Source organism: Phocoena phocoena, chromosome 8 (genome assembly GCF_963924675.1).
Source record: "Phocoena phocoena chromosome 8, mPhoPho1.1, whole genome shotgun sequence".
NCBI lineage: Eukaryota > Metazoa > Chordata > Mammalia > Artiodactyla > Phocoenidae > Phocoena > Phocoena phocoena.
Genome location: NC_089226.1, coordinates 107,855,378 through 107,871,433, shown reverse-complemented (window position 1 = coordinate 107,871,433; position 16,056 = coordinate 107,855,378). Strand labels below are relative to the sequence as shown.

General features: G+C 45.9%; 1 protein-coding gene across 1 annotated transcript in view; it reads right to left on the bottom strand.

Moving 5' to 3' along the window:
• Window positions 1-16,056, bottom strand: part of NAP1L4 (nucleosome assembly protein 1 like 4) — a 60,660-nt gene that overhangs the window by 19,393 nt on the left and 25,211 nt on the right. Inside the window, exons 4-7 of the mRNA XM_065881431.1 lie at window positions 12,756-12,855; window positions 9,809-9,950; window positions 4,361-4,447; window positions 2,796-2,927 (exon numbers count right to left, since the gene is read on the bottom strand). Of these exons, the coding sequence (XP_065737503.1) occupies window positions 2,796-2,927; window positions 4,361-4,447; window positions 9,809-9,950; window positions 12,756-12,855 (461 nt within the window). The remainder of the gene's footprint in view (window positions 1-2,795; window positions 2,928-4,360; window positions 4,448-9,808; window positions 9,951-12,755; window positions 12,856-16,056) is intronic.

Below are 16,056 nucleotides of genomic sequence, written 5' to 3'. Positions count from 1 at the left end.
GTGACAACCCTGCATTGTCAGACAATGGTTAGGATTTTTTAGCAATGAAGTATTTTTAAATTATCTTAAATTAAGTATTTTTAAATTAAGTACATTTTTGAGACATAATGCTATCGCACACTTAGTAGACAGATTACAGTATAGTGTAAACCTAACTTTTATGACGCACCGGGGAACCAAAAAATTCATGTGACTCACTTTAATGCTACATTCACTTTACTGCAGGGGTCTGGAACCAAACCCACAATGTCTCCGAGGTCTGCCTGCATAGAACAAACCAAAAAGAAAAGCAGTAACAAAGGCATCTTCCAAGTCTCTAGACAGAAAGTTAAGTCCAAAGCAGTTTTCAAAGAAGGCCACATCAGTCTGAGATGTCAAATCCTAAATTCTAGAACCAGAAAACACTTGGCCCCAAGATCACGTGTATCACTGACTGAGCACGTATGCCTAGTTCTAGAATCACCAAGGCGAATGTATCACCAGTATGTTTTCCAAATACACGGCACTGGGACCTTCGAGCCCACTGCCGTCAAGCTAGCAGCACCACTGGTGCTGCCCCATAGCCAGGAGACGGCCATGATGCTCTTGATCTCCTCCAACAGCCTCATGCCTTGAGGGCCAAGGACCTTCTGTGGTCCAGACCACAACGGAAAGCCCTAAGTTAGCAGGCTCAAAACTCAGGGCCAACAGTGGAAGCAACTCAGGGACTGACTTAAAGCCGCTCTCCCTAAGTTTCAAAACTCTGCTTTTGGACCTATCTTGGCCACCACCACCAACAGAGAACCCAAGGACCTACAGCCAAACCCACCTTTGGGATTTAACATCTGACCAAAATGGAACCTACTACCATTACTTGCTTCAGGTTATAAACGGCCCAAACCAGATTTCATCACTCTCTGCATACTGCATGAGTACTCAAAAAATGACACCTTTTTACAACTGTAAGACAAAAAGCAGCGAGACACTCTGTGGCATAAATACTGAAGCACTGATACTAAGACAGAGGTGCTGGGAGAATGGAAGAGACACCTCATTCAGGTACAGCTGACTGTACTTGAAACCAGAGAAATGCTACAGATGAAGCAGCAGCGCCATCCCTGGGTTACTAACTGGCTGGCCGGGCAACACCAGGAGCCAGGTCTCCCAATCAAGTCGCCTAACCGGCACCAAAAAGCCTACCTCGTGACACCCCTGCCACCACTCACAGTGTGCCCCCAACCTGCAGCATGGGCATCACCTGGGGGACACATCAGAAACGAAGATCCTCAGGCCCCACCCAGACCTACTGACTCAGAGCCTGCACTTCCACGAGACGTCCCAGTGACAGGTACACACACCCTTCTCCGTCTGCTCTGCCGGCATGGGGATTTTCAACCCTTGGGGGTACATCAGAATCATGAGAGAGCTTCTACAAACACCTCAAACTCTCTCTGACCTGTGGGTGGGGAGGCACTGATGCTGCTATTTAGCTTTAAAAGTTGCCCAAGTGACTAACCTATAGGCAGGGTGAGAATCTGGTTCTAGCATATATTACTCAATTTTCCCAATAAATTTCTGGCTCATGGCGTTCTAGTCTTCTAGTATTCTTGGTCTAGTATGCTTTCTTTCTTTTCTTTTTTTTGGCCACGCCGCTCGGCTTATGGGATCTTAGTTCCCGAACCAAGGACTGAGCCCGGGCCCTGGCAGTAAAAGGGCCAAGTCCTAACCACTGGACCGCCGGGAATTCCCAACAGTCTAGTATTCTTAAACCGCACCTTTTCACATGAGACAAGAAAACACAGGCTATTGTTAAGTCATGTATTTTAAATGTTCCCCCCGTCTGGAAGGGGAGTAAGAAACGCATCCCCTCCACCTTTTCTTCAGTTCTGGCTTACAGATAAGGACTGAACAAGGCAGGCAGCAGACGTAGCAACGCAGCAACTCTCTGAGCCATTCTAACTGCAGCTGTGAAACCTCTGCAAACTGCAGTAGAGTGAGCTAGCTGCACGCCACCTGTGGCCGTGCTCTGATATAAAAGCACTGTGCTGACCCGTCTGGAATAAGTCCAAATGCAGAGATGGCCCCCACTGTGGACTTCTGAGCAGTACCTATTTCTGAATTCTGGAAACTTCTACCATAACTGAGCTCAGGGAAAGTCACATTTGTTACCTTTTAATTGGTTCACCGTTTCATTAGAGAAAGCTCAACAAGGCAAGACAAAGTTTGACCACTCCCATTAAAAAAAAAAAGACTTTTTCAAGGAAAATGATTAGAAATTATTAGCAGCTTGTTAAATACTTGTACAACTAGCAAGCTGGCACAATAGGCCCGTTTCAAATTTCAAAAATCAATCAAAACAGAAGACTGCGTGCCAGCGAGCGTGCGCCTGTGTGTAAACGCGCTCATGGGTACGTGTGTACACACACATGCACGCACGCACACTTCACCACTCAGTATCAACTCCTCCACTCTCGCCCCTCGTCCTCACGCTTCTCGCTTGTCCACATCACTGTGAGGTAGAGAAGGGTCTGGAATCTGTTAACAAGCTTCCTGGGGTGAGACAACAGACGCTTTACAGGAGACAAAGCGACCCTAAGCTCGGCTGAGGTCCCGCGTGGCAGGCCTTTCCGTGAGGGCCGCTACACGAGGGCGCACGGGGGCTCCAGCTGCAGCCAGACCTCCCGGGGACCCTGACTCCTCTGAGTTATGGTCACAGAAGGCGCCTTTCTACCCACAATCAACAACTGCTAGACATGCGGTTGAAAGTTCACAAATAAATAATGTCTTCTCTGAAGTGGGAATGTGCCTCTGCTTACCTGAACTAATTCACTTAGCATATCTACATTTCTGAAGATGGTAAACCAGAACTCTGGAATGCCTTTTGGGTTTGGCTCTTCTGCTGCTGCTGCTTCTTTTTCCGCTATGACTGCTTTATTCTTTATGTCTCCCTAGAAAAATAAGATGCAAAACTGGATACTTATCATGAAGCAACAACTTTACAAATAATTGAATGGCTTAATACAGACCGTATTTTCAGAATCCCATGTCAACTTCTATCAAAAACCCTTGCTCTTTGAAACTGCATCTCCAAGACCACTGTGCCCATCACAGTTTCCAACGTCTCTGAGGAATAAAGCATTTAAGGCATTCCAGCCAGATGTAACTCCCGACCAAGGGGAAAAGAGCTGAAGAGCTGATACAATGCCCCCCCCACCGACTTGGGGGGCACTTGGGGGGTGGTTATCCTGGGATAACCACCAGAGGGATACTCCAGGATCTCCAGCAACAAGAAACTGCCCCGCAAGCTGCACGTCCAATGATACGGAGACGTCGGGACAGAGGCACCATGCGAACATCAGGGGGGTGACGAGAAAGGCGATGTAGCCACGAGGAGGGTAGTCTTTTCTAACATCACAGGCCTGACATGTGATTCTTAGGAAGACATGATCACAAGGGGCTTTTTAAGTTAACAGGGGCAGATTTTCCTCGCACAATGAAGAACTGATTCACAACTATACTGATCCACAGGCGTGGCTTCAACTACGCCAGATTCTACATGTTTTTAAAAGATCAGAAAGATGTATAGCTACCAAAACTAATACACACTTAAAAACAAAAGCAAAAAAACCCCGGAAGTTTATACTATAGGATAGAAAAGCCACTCCCAAATGTAAAATCAGGTCAACAAAGTTCACCTTGTCGTTTTGGGACTCTCCGTGGCACTGGAATGATACCCGTCACCAAAAAAAAGGCTGCAAGCAGGTGATGGACAGGGCACATCACCAAAAGGACCATTTACCAATGTAAAGTGGCGAGATGCACTGGGGCTACTTCACTGTCACTGCTGGTCCCCGAACGGGATGGCACGGATGTTTCCAGTATGCTCTCCCCACCACAGCCCACCCTCTAGTATCTGCCCTTGTACAGACACAGCTGTGCTCTCCCTTGTGGGTTTTTGCTTTCTCTCGACTAAGACTTCTTCTGATGTTTCAATCCCTACTCCCCTGATCCCTTATCTCACTGTGCCACTGTGCAGAGGTGCCACAGACGGCTGAGAAGGGGACTGTGTCTGGCTCACCACATTAACTAACAGAACCAAGCTGTCCAGTTCCACTGTCATAAAGAAATCTAAACACCCAACCTAAGGCTGAAGCCGCACCTACTGTTAGGAGCTCTTTTCTTTGTAAAAGAAAACCATCAAATTTCTTTTTTTTCCCCACCAGCCACGCTGCACGGGGTATCAGTTCCCCAGACCAGGGATTTAACCCAGGCCACAGCAGTGAAAGTGCAAAATCCTAACCACTAGATCACCACCCCAAACCATCTTATTTCTAACAGCATTGAAACAGAACACAAGTGGCGCTCATTAAAAAAAACTTACAGCCAATTTGTCCTCCTCTTCATTCTCACTGTGCCATTCGGATTCTGCGTCTGTCGGCTCAGCATCACCAGTGATGAATTCCCTTCTCTAAGTAAAAACGAGATCTTCTTACCATTACATTCAGTTACACAGAAACTTGGGAGTGAAGACAGTGAAACTGTAAATAATGTGCATAAAAAGACTGAAAACTGGATGCTTTTATAGCTTAAGATTCTAAGTTTTGGGGCTTAAAGAATAACATTCGGGGAGACATTCAAGATGGCAGAGGAGTAAGACACGGAGATCACCTTCCTCCCCACAAAGACATCAAAAATACATCTACATATGGAACAACTCCTACTGAACGCTGGCAGAAGACCTCAGACTTCCCAAAAGGCAAGAAACTCCCCACGTACCTGGGTAGGGCAAAAGAAAAAAGGAAAAACAAAGACAAAAGAATAGGGACGGGACCTGCACCTCGGGGAGGGAGCCGTGAAGGAGGAAAGGTTTCCACACACTAGGAAGCCCCTTCGTGGGCGGAGACTGCGGGTGGCGGAGCGGGGAAGCTTCAGAGTCATGGAGGAGAGCGCAGCCACAGGGGTGCGGAGGGCAAAGCGGAGAGATTCCCGCACAGAGGATCAGGGCTGACCGGCACTCACCAGCCCAAGAGGCTTGCCTGCTCACCGCTGGACGGGTGGGGGCTTCGGTCAGAGCGCAGGGAGAGGACTGGGGTTGGCTGCGTGAACACAGCCTGCAGGGGGCTAGTGCACCACAGCTAGCCGGGAGGGAGTCCGAGAAAAAGTCTGGACCAGCCTAAGAGGCAAGAGACCATTGTTTCGGGGTGCGCGAGGAGAGGGGATTCAGAGCACTGCCTAAGCGAGCTCCAGAGACGGCTGCGAGCCGCAGCTATCTGCGCGGACCCCAGACACGGGCATGGGACGCAAAGGCTGCTGCTGCCACCAAGAAGCCTGTATGCAAGCACAGGTCACTATCCACACCATCCCTCCCGGGAGCTGCCACCACTGTCAGGGTCCTGTGATCCAGGGACAACTTCCCCGGGAGAACACACAGTATGCCTCAGGCTGTTGTAATGTCACCTCACATTCCGTATCCCTCCCTCTACCCAGCCTGAGTGAGCCAGAGCCCCCTAATCAGCTGCTCCTTTAGCCCTGTCCTGTATGAGCGATACGCCCTCAGGCGACCTATATGCAGAAGCAGGGCCTATACAAAGCTGAACCCCGGGAGCTGTGCGAACAAAGAAGAGAAAGGGAGATCTCTCCCAGCAGCCTCAGGAGCAGCAGATTAAATCTCCACAATCAACTCGATGTACCTCCATCTGTGGAATACCTCAACAGACAACAAATCATCCCGAAATTGAGGGGATGGACTTTGGGAGCAACTGTAGACGTGGGGTTTGCTTTCTGCATCTAATTTGTTTCTGGTTTTATGTTTATCTTAGTTTAGTATTTAGAGTTTATTACCATTGGTAGATCTGTTTATTCATTTGGTTGCTGTCTTCCTTCTTTTTTAATATGTGTAGATATATATATATATATTTTTTCCTTTTTCTCCTCTTGTGAGTGTGTATGTGCTTCTTTGTGTGATTTTGTCTGTATAGCTTTGCTTTTACCATTTGTCCTAGGGTTCTGTCTGCCCTTTTTTTTTAAAGTACAGATTTTAACGCTTGCTATCATTGATGGATTTGTTTTTTGGTTTGGTTGCTCTCTTCTTTCTTGTTTTCTTCTTCTTTTTAAATTACTTTAAACATTTTTTATTTTTAATTTTAATAAATCTCTCTCTCTCTCTGTGTCTCTTTTTCTTTCTTTTTTTCTCCCTTTTCTTCTGAGCCGTGTGGCTGTCAGGGTCTTGGTGCTCCAGCTGGGTGTCAGACCTGTGCCTCTGAGGTAGGAGAGTTCAGGACACTGGTCCACCAGAGACCTCACGGGCTCACGTAATATCAAACGGCGAAAGCTCTCCCAGAGATCTCCATCTCAACGCTAAGGCCCACCTCCACTCAACGACCAGCAAGCTCCAGTGCTGGACACCCTATGCCAAACAACTAGCCAGACAGGAACGCAACCCCACCCATCAGCAGAGAGGCTGCCCCAAATCATAAAAAGTCACAGACACCCCAAAACACACCACCAGATGAGGTCCTGCCCACCAGAAAGACAAGATCCAGCCTCATCCACCAGAACACAGTCACCAGTCCCCTCCACCAGAAAGTCTACACAGCTCACTGAAGCAACCCTACCCACTGGGGACAGACACCAAAAACAACAGGAACTACGAACCTGCAGCCTGAGAAAAGGAGACCCCAAACACAGTAAGCTAAGCAAAATGAGAAGACAGAGGAATACACAGCAGATGAAGAAGGTAAAAACCCACCAGACCAAACAAATGAAGAGGAAATAGGCAGTCTACCTGAAAAAGAATTCAGAGTAATGATAGTAAAAATGATCCAAAATCTTGGAAATAGAATGGGGAAAATACAAAAAACGTTTAACAAGGAACTAAAAGAACTAAAGAGCAAACAAACACTGATGAACAACACAATAAATGAAATTAAAAATTCTCTAGAAGGAATCAATAGCAGAATAACTGAGGCAGAAGAACGGATAAGTGACCTGGAAGATAAAATAGCGGAAATAACTACTGCAGAGCAGAACAAAGAAAAAAGAATGAAAAGAATTGAGGACAGTCTCAGAGACCTCTGGGACAACATTAAACGCATCAACATTCGAATTATAGGGGTCCCAGAAGAAGAGAAAAAGAAAGAGACTGAGAAAATATTTGGAGAGATTATAGTTGAAAACTTCCCTAATATGGGGAAGGAAATAGTCAAGTCCAGGAAGTGCAGACTGCCATACAAGATAAACCCAAGGAGAAACATGCCAAGACACATATTAATCAAACTATCAGAAGTTAAATACAAAGAAAAAAATATTAAAAGCAGCAAGGGAAGAACAACAAATAACATACAAGGGAATCCCCATAAGGTTAACAGCTGATCTTTCAGCAGAAACTCTGCAAGCCAGAAGGGAGTGGCAGGACATATTTAAAGTGATGAAAGAGAAAAACCTACAACCAAGATTACTCTTCCCGGCAAGGATCTCATTCAGATTTGACAGAGAAATTAAAATCTTTACAGACAAGCAAAAGCGAAGAGAATTCAGCACCACCAAACCAGTTTTACAACAAATGCTAAAAGAACTTCTCTAGGCATGAACACAAGAGAAGGAAAAGACCTACAATAACAAACCCAAAACAATTAAGAAAATGGTAATAGGAACATACATATCGATACCTACCTTAAATGTAAATGGATTAAATGCTCCAACCAAAAGACACAGACTGGTTGAATGGATATGAAAACAAGACCTGTATACATGCTGTCTACAGGAGACCCACTTCAGACCTAGGGACACATACAGACTGAAACTGAGGGGATGGAAAAAGATATTCCATGCAAATGGAAATCAAAAGAAAGCTGGAGTAGCAATTCTCATATCAGACAAAATAGACTTTAAAATAAAGACTATTACAAGAGACAAAGAAGAACACTACATAATGATCAAGGGATCAATCCAAGAAGATATAACAACTGTAAATACTTATGCACCCACCACAGGAGCACCTCAATACATAAGGCAAATGCTAACAGCCATAAAGGGGAAATCGACAGTAACACAATCATAGCAGGGGACTTTAACACCTCACTTTCACCAATGGACAGAAGATCATCCAAAATGAAAATAAATAAGGAAATACAAGCTTTAAATGATACATTAAACAAGATGGACTTGATATTTATAGGACATTCCATCCAAAAACAACAGAATACACTTTCATCTCAAGTGCTCCAGGATAGATCATATCTTGGGTCACAAATCAAGCCTTGGTAAATTTAAGAAAACTGAAATTATATCAAGTATCTTTTCCAACCACAACGCTATGAGACGAGATATCAATTACAGGGAAAAATACGTAAAAAAACCCCAAATACATGGAGGCTAAACAATACGCTACTAAATAACCAAGAGATCACTGAAGAAATCAAAGAGGGAGTAAAACAATACCTAGCAACAAATGACAATGAAAACACGACGACCCAAAACCTATGGGATGCAGCAAAAGCAGTTCTAAGAGGGAAGTCTATAGCAATACAATCCTACCTCAAAAAACAAGAAACAGGGCTTCCCTGGTGGCGCAGTGGTTGAGAGTCCGCCTGCCGATGCAGGGGACACAGGTTTGTGCCTTGGCTCGGGAAGATCCCACATGCCGCGGAGCGGCTGGGCCCGTGAGCCATGGCCGCTGAGCTTGCGCTCCGCAACGGGAGAGGCCACAACAGCGAGAGGCCCGCGTACCGCATAAAAAAACAAAAAAAAAAACCAACCCAATCCAAAAATGGGCAGAAGACCTAAATAGACATTTCTCCAAAGAAGATATACAGATTGCCAACAAACACATGAAAGGATGCTCAACATCACTGATTATTAGAGAAATGCAAATCAAAACTACAATGAGGTATCACCTCACACCAGTCAAAATGGCCATCATCAAAAAATCTACAAACAATAAATGTGGAGAAAAGGGAACCCTCTTGCACTGTTGGTGGGAATGTAAATTGATACAGTCACTATGGAGAACAGCAAGGAGCTTCCTTAAAAAACTAAAAATAGAATTACCATACGACCCAGCAATCCCACTACCGGGCATATACCCTGAGAAAACCATAATTCAAAGAGTCATGTACCACAATGTTCACTGTAGCTCTATTTACAATAGCCAGGACATGGAAGCAATATAAGTGTCCATCGACAGATGAATGGATAAAGAAGATGTGCACATATATACAATGGAATATCACTCAGTCATAAAAAGAAACGAAATTGAGTTATTTGTAGTGAGGTGGATGGACCTAGAGTCTGTCATACAGAGTGAAGTAAGTCAGAAAGAGAAAAACAAATACCGTACACTAACACATATATATGGAATCTAAAAAAAAAATGGTTCTGAAGAACCTAGGGGCAGGACAGAAATAAAGACGCAGACATAGAGAATGGAGCTGAGGACACTGCAAGGGGGAAGGGTAAGCTGGGACGACGTGAGAGAGTGGCATGGACATATATACACTACGAAATGTAAAACAGATAGCTAGTGGGAAGCAGCCGCATAGCACAGGGAGATCAGCTGGTGCTCTGTGACCACCTAGAGGGGTGGGATAGGGAGGGTGGGAGGGAGGGAGACGCAAGAGGGAAGAGATATGGGAACATATGTATATGTAAAACTGATCCACTTTGTTATACAGCAGAAACTAACGCATCATTGTAAAGCAATTATACTCCAATAAAGATGTCAAAAAAAAAAAAAAGAGTAACATTCAACGATTCACTGGGTACATCTGGATGTTTTGCCTGAAGAACTTTCTGACATATACTAATTAAGTTTACTAACAGAGTTCCCTACCTTGTCAAAGAGAGGCTGGTATAATGCTGCATACTTTCTTTCCAAGTCATGAACTTCTTCATAGAACTTGGCTTCTATATGAGCACATTTCACCTGAAGTTGTTTCAGTGCGTTGATTCTTCTTTTTACTGCTTTAGGTAAACTAAAAGAGAGGAAATAAAAAATAAAACATCCATATGCCTGCAAAATAAGGCGGCATGCTTATTTTTTACTAAAATAAATTAACATTAACATAGAATTAACATCCTTACCATGAAAAAGAGCTCCTAAAAATCATTAAGGACAAACACCACCTCCCCGCCCCCCCCCCCCCCACGAAAAGCAGGGTGGTGGCGGAGGAGGAAGCTGAAAGATAATTCACAAAAAATACAAATAATGAAATATGGAAGAAAGGTCCAATCTCATGAAATATCCAAAAGAATGTAAATTTAAAAGAACTGATGTCTCTTCCTTACCAAATTGGCAATTAAAAAATAATTCCCAGGGGGACTTCCCTGGCGGTCCAGCGCTTAGGACTCTGCACTGTCACTGCCGAGGGCCTGGTTCAACCCCTGGTCGGGGAAGTAAGATCTTTTATTTTTTTAAATAAAAGAGAGAAGAAAATTTTAGAAATTCCCAGGTTTGATGAGGCTGAGGGCAGAGGCCCTCTAATCGACTCATCTTTCTTAAGGGTAAACAAGAACCCTGAAAATATTCTTTGCATCTACTTCTAAGAATTTATCCTAAGGAAATAACCAAATGTTTATGTGCTAGAGTGACCACTGATGTATTATTTGTAAAAGTGAAAGACTGGCAACAATGACAAGATGAGCAGGATTAAAACAGGGCCTGTCCACAACCGTGTCCTCAAGGAATACTCAGCACCACAGGACGAGCTCCTGCTGACACAGCAAGGGAAAAACCAGAGACGACAGAGACAAGGCGTGCATTCTAGTCTAGAGTCAGACAACTACCAGCTGCTAGCCCTTTGATACTTTTTACCTTCTAAGAAACATTTTAGTTTGTATGCCTTACTTTTATAAATCAGAAGGGAAAAAACATTTTAAACCCATTAAAATCATTTGTTTAACCTGAAGTCCTGAGTCACAATCTGGAACAAAGAGCAGACTACTGCGGACTTCCCTGGTGGTGCAGTGGTTAGTTAAGACTCTGCTCTCCCAGTGCAGGGGGCCCAGGTTCCATCGCTGGTCAGGAACTAGATCCCACATGCCGCAACTAAGACCCGGTGCAACCAAATAAATTAATTTTTTAAAAAAAAGAGCAGACTCCTGGGCCCCACAAAGACCCACACTATACCCCTTGGTGGGCCTGGGTCCTGCCCTCAGAGTCCTCCTCCACGTGGGCTGACTCCTCAAGGGCGGGGCTGGCATTAGTCTAATGGTATACAGTACCAGGCAGCTCCCAAGCACAGCACTGTTTAGAAAATACAGCCATCAAGGGGGACTGGTTCCAGAACCCTGTGAATATCCAAACGCATGGGTGCCCAAGTCCCTTACATAAAATGGTACAGTGTTTGCACGCTAGGCACATCCTCCCGTATACTACACATCAGCACTAGATTGCTGACCATACCTAATACAATGTAAATGTTATGCAAATAGTTGCTGGCGTGAGGCAAATTCAAGTTTTGCTTTCTGGAACTTTCTGGAAAAGTTTTCCCCCGATATTTTTGATCCGCAGTTGGTTGAATCTGCAAATCTACAACCCAGGGAACCCGTGGATACAGAGGGTCAAGTGTAGTGGAAAAGCCCTGAATCACAAAGGACCCTGTCCTGGTATAATCATACCCACGGCAACCTCAGTTTGGACAAAGGTCCTTCACTACAGACTGCCAACTACAGAAACCGTTCTAGAACTACTGCTAGTTAGAGAACAAGGAAAAAGCAGAGTAAGAATTTAGTAACGCCGAATACATTAACATCTGTACTTCTTTTCTACATTAATTACACAACCTAACGTTATTTCCTAACTTTCTAATCTTCCTAATGGAGTAAAAATACAAGGACCTCTAAGCCAACTGAACCCAGATATCCTCCCCAGCCAGCCTCCAGACAGTAAGAGTAACTACACACCATTCTTCTCCCCACAACAGGCACGTCACGTACAGCATGGAACGTGGAACTAATTCTATCGCACAAAACCTTGTTCCCCTCCCCCATTTACTCTCAGTGAATGCCACCTACCCCATTCACCCAGTTTCTGAAGCCAGAAACTAGAAAGCACCACTTACACTCAGCTCTCCTACCTGCACCCAGCATCACCACACCCCACCTTCCCCACTAGGTCAGCCCCCCGAAGAACCCTCTCTACGGGCAGAGCAGACCCCAAGCGTGCCCCCTCTGCGCCCCCTTGTCCCCAGCCCCGCGTGGGCCAGCTAGTGTGTGCGCGGGGTGACTCTCTGAGACGCAGCCGTGCACTGACCGGAGGAGGGAAGCCCGGAGCAGCCGAGGCCCCGAGACGAGCAGTCCAAGGGCCTGGAGGGTGGGCATCCTTACGGTGTTCACTGTGCAGTACAACAAAGACACAGACCTCGTCCAAATAAGCCACGTTTCGCTGTTGCAGGCTCACGTAGGTGAGCCAGGCAGGACTGGGTCTCTTAGCGAACCAGGAGCCACCGTGAAGAGAAAGCACTGCCCCATTTGCCTGCACCTCCGCCCCCTGCTGACACCCCAGTCCGCCTGCTCACGGGACCTGTGAAGGCCTCTCACCCTGCAGGCTGGCACCGTACACTCGCCCATAACTTGACACACCGCACTACCCTGGCCCTCACAGGCCTGTGGCCTCTACCAGGCTCTGACCCCAGCAGTCACCTTCGGGACCCCAGAGCCTGGCTCTCAGCAGGCAAGGTCAACTGAATGAAAAACATACTTATTCCTAGTCTAAGGAACCAGGAGAGGTTTCTTCTTTGTCTCTTAAAGTTGCGTCGTCTCACTCACAGCACACTTACGTCTCGATGTAGCTCGAAGGAGTGTGGGAGACACTGTCAAGTCGTTCCTGCAAAGCTGCCAAAACTTGAGGATTCTGCATCACCTGGTCTGCGAGCTTTTCTATCAAGAGTTAAAAAGAAACAACATCTGTTTCAAAAACATTTACTTGTAAAGGCATTCGATCCTCCGTGTTAATCACCGAGGGGATGGTTACAAACACACCGGGGGTACCTGGAGAGTTCTGCTCCTCACCTTAGCGGCACAAGCCCCAGTCCCCGCCGAGGACACTGTCACTTGCTAAGTTCAGGCAGTCTACCTCCCTTCTGGAAGCCGAGGACCAGGACACGGTGCCCGTGGCTCAGGAAATCAGCGCGCACTTGTGCCCCAGCTCAGGAAAGCGCGACTCCCACCAGCTCCCTGGGGGCACCAGACCTTCCAGGCGCTCTCTGCCTCCACCTTCACCCACCTTGCCCTCCTGCCCAAACCCGCCTCCTCCCAGGAGCCCCCGCCCCTCTGCGACAGCTCACACACACTGTACCGACTCCCGAAGAACAAACACGACGCCGAGAGGGAGGTCAGCTGTGCCGCAGACTGGCTCACACCTGGCTCGCGGCACAGGCTGTGTGTTGAAAAGATTCCCTCTCAGCGACACTGTATGGAAACCCAAACTTAGGGCCCTCGCCCGACTCAAAAGGCAGCGCAGATCTAGAGTTCTCCCCCACCTTTTGTAAGACAGTGATGCGGGCAAGCTGAATACAACAAGTAGGCACTCGATTTTACCTTTTACCTACAATCCCAATCATTAACATGAAGCACCGTGTATGTGTATAAAACATATGTAACTGTGTATATACAAAACTGTATGTAAATACTAAACATATACACAAACACACATCGCTAGTTCTGGCCACTGAAAGGTCTAGAAATAATGGCAGATGGGATTTATATTTTGGTTTTTAAATCTCTGTCCCAACTAAAAGATACAGGCCTCCTTGCATAAATGTAGATTCCAGGTCTGGGGAAAGGAAAGTTCAAGGGAAAATGGACCATCGCCTATGCCACAAAGCTACAGAGAACTCAAAATGGACGGGGACGCAGCAAAAGGACACAGAAGCCAGCTTACAGGGACCCCATTGGCAAATGGGACAATCTGCACACAAAAAAGAATAACGATGGACAGTGAGGGAGATGGTGGAGTAGAAGGACGTGCGCTCAGTCCCTCCTGCGAGGACACCAGAATCACAACTAACTACTGAACAGTGATCGACAGGAAGACGCTGGAGCTCACCAAAAACACCCACATCCACAGACAAAGGAGAAGCCACTACGAGATGGTAGGAGGGGTGCAATCACAGTAAAATCAAATCCCATAACCGCTGGGTGGGTGACTCACAAACTGGAGAACACTTATACCACAGAAGTCCACCCACCGGAGTGAAGGTTCTGAGCCCCACGTCAGGCTTCCCAACCTGGGGGTCCGGCAACAGAAGGAGGAATTCCTAGAGAATCAGACTTTGAAGGGTAGCGGGATTTGATTACAGGACTCTGACAGGACTGGGGGAAACAGAGACTCCACTCTTGGAGGGCACACACAGAGCAGTGTGCGCATCGGGACCCAGGGGAAGGAGCAGTGACCCCAGGGGAGACTGAATCAGACCTACCTGCTAGTGTTGGAGGGTCTCCTGCAGAGGTGGGGGATGGCTGTGGCTCACTAGGGGGACAAGGACACTGGCAGTAGAAGTTCTGGGAAGTACTCCTTGGGGTGAGCCCTCCCAGAGTCCACCATTAGCCGCACCAAAGAGCCGGGTAGGCTCCAGTGTTGGGTTGCCTCAGGCCAAACAACCAACAGGGAGGGAACCCAGCCCCACCCATCAGCAGTCAAGCAGAAAAAAGTTTTACTGAGCTCTGCCCACCAGAGCAACACCCAGCCCTACCCACCACCAGTCCCTCCCATCAGGAAACCTGCACAAGCCTCTTAGATAGCCTCATCCACCAGAGGGCAGACAGCAGAAGCAAGAAGAACTACAATGCTGCAGCCTGTGGAACAAAAACCACATTCACAGAAAGATAGACAAGATGAAAAGGCAGAGGGCTATGTGCCAGATGAAGGAACAAGATAAAACCCCAGAAAAACAACTAAATGAAGTGGAGATAGGCAACCTTCCAGAAAAAGAATTCAGAATAATGATAGTGAAGATGATCCAGGACCTTGGAAAAAGAATGGAGGCAAAGATCGAGGAGATGCAAGAAATGTTTAACAAAGATCTAGAACAATTAAAGAACAAACAAACGGAGATGAACAACACCATAACTGAAATGAAAAATACACTAGAAGGAATCAACAGCAGCATAACTGAGGAAGAAGAATGGATAAGTGACCCGGAAGACAGAATGGTGGAATTCACTGCTGCGGAACAGAATAAAGAAAAAAGAATGAAAAGAAAGGAAGACAGCCTAAGAGACCTCTGGGACAACATTAAATGCAACAACATTCGCATTATAGGCATCCCAGAAGGAGAAGAGAGAGAGAAAGGACCCGAGAAAATATCTGAAGAGATTATAGTCGAAAACTTCCCGACCATGGGAAAGGAAATAGCCACCGAAGTTCAGGAAGCACAGAGGGTCCCAGGCAGGATAAACCCAAGGAGAAACATGCCGAGACACACGGTAATCAAACTGGTAAAAATTAAAGACAAAAAAAATTGATTGAAAGCAGCAAGGGAAAAATGACAAATAACATACAAGGAAACTCCCATAAGATTAACAGCTGATTTCTCAGCAGAAACTCTACAAGCCAGAAGGGAGTGGCATGATATATTTAAAGTGATTAAAGGGAAGAACCTACAACCAAGATTACCCTACCCCACAAGGATTTCAATCAGATTTGATAGAGAAATCAAAGGTTTTACAGACAAGCAAAAGCTAAGAGAATTCAGTACCACCAAACCAGCTCTACAACAATTGCTAAAGGAACTTCTCTAAGTGGGAAACACAAGAGAAGAAAAGGACCTACAAAAACAAACCCAAGACAATTAAGAAAATGGTAATAAGAACATACATATCGATAATTACCTTAAACGTGAATGGATTAACTGCTCCAACCAAAAGACACAGGCTCGCTGAATAGATACAAAAACAAGACCCATATTATGCTGTCTACAAGAGAGCCACTTCAGACCTAGGGACACATACAGACTGAAAGCGAGGGAATGGAAAAAGATATTTCATGCAAACAGAAATCAAAAGAAAGCTGGAGTAGCAATACTCATATCAGATAAAATAGACTTTAAAATCAAGAATGTTACAAGAGACAAGGAAGGA